This window comes from Micropterus salmoides, unplaced genomic scaffold, assembly GCF_014851395.1.
Source record: "Micropterus salmoides isolate LMB-PRFRI ecotype aquatic unplaced genomic scaffold, ASM1485139v1 Ms_hic_scaffold_22, whole genome shotgun sequence".
In the NCBI taxonomy this organism is placed as follows: domain Eukaryota; kingdom Metazoa; phylum Chordata; class Actinopteri; order Centrarchiformes; family Centrarchidae; genus Micropterus; species Micropterus salmoides.
This window is the reverse complement of record NW_024041373.1, coordinates 4392224-4402858: the sequence shown is the minus strand read 5'-3', so window position 1 is coordinate 4402858 and position 10635 is coordinate 4392224. Positions and strand designations below refer to the sequence as shown.

At 40.5% G+C, this 10635-nt stretch overlaps 1 protein-coding gene across 1 annotated transcript; it reads right to left on the bottom strand.

Moving 5' to 3' along the window:
* Window positions 1–2531: 2531 nt before the first annotated feature.
* Window positions 2532–10635, bottom strand: LOC119917347 (protein YIPF4). Its single transcript, XM_038737640.1, has 6 exons — window positions 10375–10635; window positions 7723–7876; window positions 6882–7053; window positions 4489–4566; window positions 4275–4388; window positions 2532–3352 (listed from the first exon to the last, which is right to left on the bottom strand). Exons 1-6 carry the CDS (start codon window positions 10430–10432, stop codon window positions 3215–3217), a joined length of 714 nt encoding a protein of 237 aa, XP_038593568.1. The 5' UTR covers window positions 10433–10635; the 3' UTR covers window positions 2532–3214.

Genomic DNA, 10635 nt, shown 5'->3' with positions numbered 1-10635 from the left:
TTAGCATAAATCTCATTATGAACTGAAGTGTGTATGAGAAACAGTACAGGAGTAAAAAGAGGACAAAACCCGGCAAAATAATAAACCTGTGTGAGCTGCAAGCTGTCAACATCTGCTGGAGTTTTTTCAGGACCTTTAGCGCCACCTGCAGGTAAAATTGTCTCAAACATTATAGACTCAATGGAGTTAAACACTGCATTAACAAGGCTGACTTTGCCAAAGTTTTTTGTCTGTCTGTCAGTTGGTCCATCAATTTGGTCTGAACTGAAACTACTCATCACATATTGGATGGATTGCCATGGAACTTTGTAAAGACATGTTGTTTACCAGAGGATGAATCCTACTGACTGTTGATCCCCTGACTTTTGACATTTGTGGGCCTTTCTTGAAATATCTTGGCAAGTGTTCAGTGAATTCTTATGAAATTTGGTTCGGATATCCATGGTGTCCAACTTCTGCAGGATGGATTGGTACAAAATGTGGTAAGCTACAGGCATTCATGGTTCCCAGATGATGTCTCCTAATGACTTTGGTGTTCCACCAAGAGCATGGCATGTGGTTATGAGTGAAATGAAATGTCAAAGCCATTAGATGGATTTCCATGAAATTTGGTACACACATTCATGTTCTCCTCAGAACGAATTGTAATCACTTTTCTGACTTTTTAAATCTCATGCTTATCAGGTCAGAATCTCCATTTTTCCAATTCTTTGGTTTATGACCAAATACATCCAAAACTAATGTCGTTCCCATCAGCCTCAGCTGTACTTTGCGTTTAGTGCTAATTAGCAAATGTTATACCTGCTTAACATTAGCAGTTAGCATGTGTTGTTCGACCAGCAGTTCAAACCACTAAATATAATAATATTAACTAAATGGTGCATCAATTATTTAAATTCCTATTGAATTTCCTGTTGATCAGCCATTCATTGAGTTTATCGTTTCATTTATCTTACCTTTGCTTATTATAAAAAAAGATTCAGACTTATTTTGTGACTTTATTGTGTGATTGTAATTGTCAATTAGTGGTCATTTGTTATAGATTGTTCTGTTTCTTGAAACAGACTTATGCCATGTTTTTTTTTACAGGGTTTCCACATTTTATAAAACAGGATAAAGAGCATACAGTGTTTAACAAATGTAGTGCTAAACTGATTGAGTATTGGCTAATCAATGAACCAACACAAAATTGATTAGTTTTGATAATAATCAGTTACTAAAGTTAAAAACACATCATTTGCTGGTTAGACCTTGTGAAATGTTATGCTTGGTCATCTGTTTCATATTCACTGTAAAGCGCTACTTTTGGGTATTAAGCTGTTATAATAACCTAATGGACGTGATCTCTTTAGACATTTACAGAAATCAGTAATGATTTGCAGCTTTAACACACAGCCCTTGCAAATGAAAAGAATCAAAAACCACATGTGGTTCTACGATGAAGCTGAGTTATGTGAACGTCATACAGAGGCATGTATTGAGACAGAGAAATTGTCTTGGGATTTTTCAGAGAAGGCTCCGAGCCTGATGTTTTAAATTTACGTAGTGTTGCTCAGATGGGAATATGGCTTGGCCTTTAACTTTGACCATGAAATGTTATATAGCCATTCATGGTCCACTGAGGATGAATCCTAATAACTTTGGTGATCCTGTAACTCTTCACCCAGCACTATCATCAGGTCAAAATTTATGTGTCCAATATTTTGGGTTTTGACTAAATCCTTGCAAAACTACTGACGTTCCATCAGTTTCACATGTACTGTTTTGTGCTAAACAGCAAATGTTGGCATACTAACATACTAAAAAACTGCCTGTCCCAAATCCATACTACATACTTGCTCTAGCAGTATGTAGCCTAGCATGTTTCCACTGGAAAAGGGGCAAAATAAAGTACACTCAAACCAGACAGCATGCACACTTGGTATTTTTTGAGTGTGCTGTTGATGAACTCTATTCTCCCACAATAGAATGTGCAAAGAAAGTGAAGCAGCAGCTCACAGCTGAGGAAAAAACAAGATTGGCGGTAGTGACGAGACAGTACCAGAAATAATTTGGAAAACAGAAATAAGTATTAAAGAAAGACATTTTGGCTTGTCTTTGTGAAGTTTAATGGCTAAGGAATTCCAAAGTCAATCTCTTTTTACACTAACTGCCAAAACACTATACTATGAGTAGCAGTATGTAGTACTGTATATACAGCATAGTAATACTATGGTAGGAAGGTGGAACATTATAGCTGCTAAACAGCAGGTTAGCTTTGTCATTGTGCTGTTAGCATTTAGCTGTACAGCCTCACAGAGCCACAAGCATAGCTGTGGACTTTCAGTGTGCCTTTTTGAGTGTGCTTAATTTGTTTGTCTTAAAACATTGAGTTAATGTGTATTATAGAACAAACTAATATTTTTTCTAGGTGAATCCAATGTGTTGTAACAATCTTAAGGGTGTTACAATTTACAGAACTATATCACTATATTAGTGACCAGCTGTGTTTTCTGTATATAATGCAGTAATCAAACAGGAAAGACCACATGTTAAATCACAATATCTATTGATTTTCTGTAATAACGGATCAAATTATTATATTCCTGTATTGAACGGTTGAAAACAGGACTCAGGTGGGAAAACAAGGCACCACATTTAGAAGACAATTGTTTATATCACTCCAATTGCCCTAGTCGACTTGCAATCCATAAATATAGAAAACAAGTCTATGAAAATGAAAAGCATAAATGGACATATCTCATAGTACATTACAATGGATAACAATGAAGAACATTATGCTCTACAATCTCTTTCTTTCTGTGTCTCTTTCCTCTTCCTTCAGCATGAACATATACACACAGATATTTGGCACCATATACTTCAGTGGGATAAAGAGTCAAAATAAATCAATAAATTAAAGTTCAACCCTGAGCCCATTTCCTGCTTCATGAATTACAAGTAAATGCAGGACTGTGGGGGCTGTACTGCACTGGTGAACCACAAGTCTGAATACAGTTTAAGCTGTAAAAGCAGATGCATTTTATTGACTGAAGACATAAAGGGACAAAATTGTATATACACACCGATTTATATTCTAAACATCCCCACCTTTGAATTTGACAGAGTTAAAAAAGAAATTCTCTTTTAAAAAAATCCTGTCTTCCATAGCATTTTCCTGCCCGTGCTCCAGGATCACTGTCCATGAAAAGGTCCACAGATTTAACTCATCCAGTCACACACCAGTATATAGTGATAGGAAGTAGATATACAAAAGGAAAATGGGATATATGAGAAGGGGCTTCTTTGTTTTAAACTGATCTCCGACGAGCAGTGAAGCGGCACTGTAAGCAGCCCAGAACACTCCAAACAGCTGAAAGAGCAGAACAGACAATAAAGTATCATCAATATATCTGACTGAGAAGTATCGCATCATATCACATTTGTCCTCACATAGGAAAAATATAGATACCAGCCTATTCATGGGAGTTATTGTGTTTAGATGCTGTTTTTGGACTAAACATTTATTGCACTCTTGGAAGCTTTATTTCCTGTGGCTATCCTGTGTAGACACAGTTTAAGTGTTTACAAATGGAAATCCAACATGCCGCTTGTTTTCCAAGCTGACTGCTTGATAAGGGTGCACTATTAAGCTTTGGGTTTGAACACTTATTTATGATTATGGCGGAGGTTAAATATATTAATCATTTTAACAAGAACAACATTTTTAAACAGTGTATGACACAGCAGACCAGTGTCCACTGTGTACCTAGGCCTGCAAACTCAAGTGCTGTGAAACCGTGTGAATACACAATGCAAAAATAGGCCTGGTCATTTTCTCTGCCTTTCATGTGATGCCATGCGCCTCTTTCTCTTCTTGGACCACTTCTCTCTGCTTCACTTGAGGACAGCGAAACTCCACTGACCATGTTGTGCAGCATTGTGACGTCAGACAGACCATACACACAGGAGAAGCAGTCAAGGAAGAGTAGCAGACGTAGCAGATGTTCATCCTGGCTGTGAATGTGATCAACTCTGTGCTTTTCTGGAGAGTTAATGTACATTACAATGCCACAGGTATGTAGGATTTTTCACAGAAAATAACAGGCGCAGGTGTTTTGACGCACATCAGACATTGTTGGCTACAATGCCTTTACAAGCCCATCACAGTGACATTAGATTCTTCTTCCTAGCAACTGTTATCACACACACTATCCATCTGAAGTTTCAGTTTTACATAACATGAAAAATAAAATGTTAATGTGTTTAATATTAATGTGTGGTTTTTGACTCACTTTGATTAGTGTAGAAACCACCTCGAACCCTCCGATCACTAAGAGCAGAGGGGCTATAACGATGAGAGGAAGAAGGGAATATCCAATCACTCCGAGAACCTGGCCGAAGGAAACCTGCTCAAAAGAACAGCAGGGGTCCATAAAAAAAGTTTGAGGCATGCATGACTGTACGTTGACTGACTGCAGAAGATAACTAGGTGTTAGCTGTACTTACCTCACCACCGAGAACACGAGCCAGCAGGAAGATTGTTAGCGATCCAAATATCCAGATGGTGATAATCCAAGACACAACCTGCGAAAGAAAAGCAGTTTACTGTCAACACTAACATCCCATCCACACATTTAATCATATATATTAACAGCTCCACAAACGTCTTTAAATGAATTTTGTAAACAAGCAGCATTCACTGATTTCCCCTCCTACACCATGAATGATGGTACATATTGTATATCCATTATCACAGATTCTGCCTTTGTTTCCACTGTTCTCCAAACACTTAGGGAACAAGTTTCTAGAAGTAAATTTGAGCAGTGTTCAAGAGGTGATACTACTGGAAATGCAAGTTCCAGGTACTTTCAGGGGTTAGCGGCAAAACTGTCGGTTTTCAACACAGGGTTTTAGATCAAGATGAAGTTATAGTTCCTTTTATGCTACTCACAAAACAATCATTAGGCCTATCTACAGAAATGAGTAGATGGGTGAATCTAACAAGTCATAGATATAAATAATTTTACATGGTGCAATGGTGAGGATGAACGGAGGAGTCTCAGTCTGAGGGGAAAAGCTGCTCTGCAGTCTGGTGGTGCGGCAGCAGAAACTTCTATATGTCTTCCCAGAAGGCAGCAGGGTGAACAGGCTGTGGCTGGATGGGTACTGTCCTTTAGTATCCTTTGGGCTCTGCAGACACCTCACCGATATTACTGATGTTCAGGAGATGGGTACCAATGATCTTCTGAGCAGTTTGAATCCCCCCCTGCAGAGCCCTGCCAGGAACCTGAAACTGTTCACCTGCTCCACCTCAGCTCCACTGATGGAGACAGGAGTGTGTCTTCATCTCTTTTTCCTGAAATCAACGATCAGCTCCTTAGTTTTGCTGACGTTGAGCAGTAGCTTGTTCTCTGAGCACCAGTCAAGTTGAGGGTTTCTGTCGTGGGCGTACAGCGTGAACAGGAGGGGGCTGAGCACACGGCCCTGGGGGGCTCCGGTGTTGAGCACTAGAGTGGAGGAGGTGAGTCCACCAATCCGAACTGTCTGGGGTCTGTTTGTGAGGAGGTCCAGTATCCAGCTGCAGAGTGTTGTGTTTAAACCCAGAGTGCTGAGTTTGCTGATCAGCTTCATGGGGAGATTGTGTTGAACGCTGAGCTGAAATCCACAAACAGCATTCTGACGTAGGTGTTGTTTTTCTCAAGGTGTGTGAGGGCTGAGTGGAGGGCAGTGGAGATGGCATCCTCTGTGGATCTGTTGGTTCTGAAAGCAAAGTGCTGAGGGTCCAGGCTGGCTGGGATGTTGTTCTTTATGTGCTGAAGAACCAGTTCCTCAAAGCACTTCATCAGAAAGGGGGTGAGAGCCACAGGGCGGCAGTCGTTCAGACCGGACACTGCAGACTTTTTAGGTCCAGGACTGATGGTGGCTGTCTTGAAGCAGGTGGGAACCCTCTCCTGAGACAGTGAGATGTTGAAAATGTCAGTAATAACATCAACTAGCTGATTGGCTCTGGTTTTTAGTACACGGCCCTGGATGTTATCAGGCCCAGCTGATTTACTCATATTCACTCTCAGCAGGACTCTCCTCACATCTGCTGTGGATACTGACAGGGGCCGGTCCTCTGGAGGTGGAGTACACTTATAGCTGACTCCTTGTTGAGGAGATAAACACAGTGGATATTTTACAGAACGGACCAGGTAAAGCAAAAGTGAACTGTGAACACACCAGTGCAGATGTCACATGTTACCACGTTGGTTTCGATTGTTTCGATAGGCTACGTCATTAACAAGCCTCCTCCACATATGGCACACCTGCTGCTGAAAAAACGGTGTTTGCAGTAAGAAACCAGAGGTGTAGGTGAGAGTGAGTATGGGGAAAAGACAACTGAAGTGAAAAGCAAGGTGAGCAGATTCAAGTAGTGAGGAAAAACTAAAACACTAAAATAAGGTGGATAATAAAGTAGAATTAAAATAAGAATGAACTACTAGAAATAAAAAAATATACCCCGCTAACCCAGCCCATTTCTCAGCATGTGACAGGAATCAACCCACTGTCAAACAGGTCAAACAAGTCAGCCAAACAACTGACTTGTTCCAGTCCATGCCCTGCCCTGGATTCAGCGTGAAACAACAACAATAAGCACACATTCACTGCTGTCTTTCCTACAAGCGTTCAATAGCCTACCAAACAGCACACTGAAATATAGTTGGTCTCTGTACACTTTTTTAATGATCTATTTCCAAATCGTACCAGCTCGTAAAATACAGTTTAAATGTAAGGAAGAACCCAGTACCAAAGCTTCACAGGATTCACAAAAGTTCGGCTCATGGGGAGCCCCAGGGAAACACAGTTGACTTCATGAATGCAGATGATACAGTGAGTGTTCACTGTGTCGTGCTCACCCTGAACTGTCCATAGATCGAGATCATGGAGAAGAGCAGCACCACGGCTAGAGGACCCCAGAAGTCCGGGTTGTCTCTGACCACCTGCCGGTTATAACCCAGCGAAGGCATTGGCATCAGCACACATCGAATCTTGTAATAGATGTCCTTCAGGTCAATGTCCAGCTCCTCCCTGCTCACACAGATGAGAAAACATTATAAATATGTAAATGCTCTGTATTTGTAGACTTTCTAGTCTTTTTGACCACTCAAAGCGCTTTTACACTACATCTGCATTCACTATTCACACACATTCATACAACAGGGGTTCAGTATCTTGCCCAAGGACACTTCGTCATGCAGCCTGGAGGAGCCGGGGATTGAACCGCCTCTCCATCAACAGGCAACCCGCTCTACCTCCTGAGCTACAGCCGCCCCAATACCCCCCTATCTTTTAATACACCTATTAAACAGAAGTTCCCATTATATTGCAATACTGTGGCCATGATGTGTGACTGGAGCTGGTGGTGCTCACAACACTGTGTCTGCTCCTGATTAAAGCTACTCAGCTGGCAGGCATGTCCTCAGTATACCAGCGTGCTCTCTGACTGTAACTTAGAGATGCATGATCAATCTGAGTGTGCAAGTTTTGAATGCACTAAGGCTGTTCCTGTTCGGGTTCCTGTTTATAGACATTTTGTAGTAGTAAAAGTATTGTCTGAGCTGTCATAAGTGGACACAGCCAGATCCACCAAACACCACCAACTGGCTGGGAACAGGTGGCGTCAGACAAAAGTTGTGCTTTTGTTGAAAAAAAGATAAAGACCAGATAAAACAAAGGCCTGTGTTAAAAAAGACTCACAGAAGAGGTTTGCTCTCCTCACTGTCGTCCTCTTCTACCTCCAGCAGCCAGCCATAGCCTCGCTGCCTCAGGAAGGTAGTAGCATATGGGTCTTTACCGCTGTCACTGCCCATGTTCAGTTTAATGTCCGGGGCACTGATGGTCCCGCTGAGCTCTGTGGAGAACAGGTTTGTTTGCAGAGTTAAGTGTTTGATCATCAAGTACATACACTGACAGGATGTATGACAAAATCCCACAAACACAATATAAATGTTTAACAGTTGTAAGGGAACTCATTTCTCTGTTTGTGGTTCAAAGACACCAAATTTAAAGGAGCATTACACTAATTTACACAAATTCTACCCTTGTTTATACCCTAAACATCATTGAACGTTTGAGTAGAAAAACATCTATCTAAACTAGAGTTTAAACAATTAGTCAATAAACAGAAAATTATATTATATCATCAACTGTTGCTGAAAATACTAGGTACTTGATGGTTCGCGCTTTTTCACTGTGAGTATTTGCTGCCTTTTCCTGTAAATTGAATATCTTTGGGTTTGGACTAGAGCCCGACCGATATGGGATTTTTAAGTCCGATACCGATTTCAATATTTGAGGATTTTAAAATCTGATAGCCGATATATCGGCTGATATTCTTTTCCCCCCTTATTTTAAGAAATACATAACATAAACAAAGATTATCCCTAACATTTGTTATGTTGAGACCTCACCAAGATGTTTAGGCTACACTCCGCCCAAACGCAGTGTGGAGTCAGCTGTGGTCATGGTACTGTAAATTAACTTGTGATACAACAGCTGTATCTATCGTCGCTCATGTCTCAATCACTCACTCACTTAGCAAACACACTCAGAAGTTGTGGCCGGAGTGTAACCTAAACATCCACACTGTTTCACTTACAGGCTGGATGACAAATTGTTCTCACATCACCTCAACGTCAGATAAATAACGATACATGATACAAATGTTGACTGGCAAGACAATAGTGTTAATGATGGCAAAGATAGCGGAATATAAACATGATCGATGGTACGAAGCTGTATCACAGGTTAATCTGGGCGCTCTGCCACAGCTAAAAGCGGTCTCCACTTTGCAGTCCATCTGAACGTCAAACACCTCAGTCTGTTTCTCTTATGCAAGTAAGAACAGATTAAAACCGACAGTGGCACAAATCAGACAGACAACATGAACATTTTGGTAGTTTATTGACGTTTTGCAGGGTTTTGAACAGCGACACAGTCACCTCCATTATCACGCTGAAAGTCCTCGTTTTAAACTAATTTGCAGGTGGGAAAGGTCCCTGTGAATCATCGTGCAGCTATGATGTAGCCTACAAACTACATTCATGCATATATCTACCATGACCATACATTACGCAGATAAACAAAGTTATCGGAACGTATTTCCTGGTTAGCAAAAATGGATCCTGAAGCCACTCCTGCGACAAAACTGGGACTATCACCAGTTAATCTATCCACCACTTAAACTGTCACACCGGCAGAGCCAACTGCAGTCAGCTGATGTGGTTGGCAAACTATGCAACACTCATGACATGGAAGGATCCGACTCTCCGTTTCTCTTTATTAATAGTCATATATCGGCTGTTATAAACGCTGATGCAGATGTATCTGCAAGTAGCTTATATCGGCCGATAATATCTGCAAAATGATAAATCGTTCGGGCTCTAGTTTGGACCATCAGTTGAAGAAAAATAAACAAAAAAAGCAATTGAAAAGACCCTGTCTTGGACTGGGCAATTTTCAGTATTTTCTGATCTTTTATAGGCTAAACGAGTAATTAACTAATCAGGAAATAATCGGCTTAATTGATAAACTGATTTAAAATAAATGAGAAATTAAACATTGGCTGCAGCTCTACCCTAAATACACCCCACCACCTTTTACCTCACTTCCTCATATAACAGACTGCTCACCTGTTTTACCTGTTTTTAATATTCAAGGACAATTCTGCTTATTGTACAGCTTCAGGTAAAATCTACTTGACTAGTGTACATTATTCCATCATATTACTGTACAGCGTGTGTTTACTCATCTATCTATCTAAGTGTATATAACACATATGTTCATCTATCTATCTAAGTCTATCTAAGTGTATATAATCCAACATGTAAACTTTCATTTAAACACCTAACTTAATCACGTTGTTATGAAATCTGTTTATAAGCTTATAAAAGGTTTAGTGTCATGTATAAATAATCAAGTCAGTTAACGTTATAGAGAATCATTCCCAGTCTCCGGAGTCGGAGTGAAAGTTATATTTTGGTCATGATAGCTAACTTCAGCGTCCTTACAGAGCATTATCACTGCAAGAGAAACTCTAAGATTTTATTTTAGTGGCCTCGAAACAATAAGCAGGATCAAATAAAGCCGTCCGTTAGCTACGTTCGTTAACATGTCTCTGCACTGAAATTAGTTGGCAAAACTAAACATTAGCTTTCACATTTAATTATATGTAACAGTAAGTACAGAAGCTATTTCGAATAGCACAGTGTCGGCCACATGTAAAGAGTATTTTTATATAGAGTACCAGAATGATAAAATAAAATACAGCACGTAAACAGGTAGCGCTATGTGTTAGCTCTGACACGGCCTGCTAGCGTTGCAGCCCTGCTGGCGTTAGCCTAACGTTACCTTCAGCCTCTGTCGAAGACACGAACGTGAAGTCTCCGTTGGTTGGAGTGAACTGCATGGTTGCTTTTCTATTACTTCCACGCGCCTCAGCTACAAACAAATAACATTTACTAAGCAGTCAGTGAAATATGTCGGGAAGCGTCAACAACGCTGTCATTGACCACAGCTCATCAGTGAAGTTTAACTATCGCATTTTGTTTTTGTTCTGTGTCGATCTTCTTCGGTGGAAAGCAGGAAGCTGGGAAATGTGACACGTCTTGT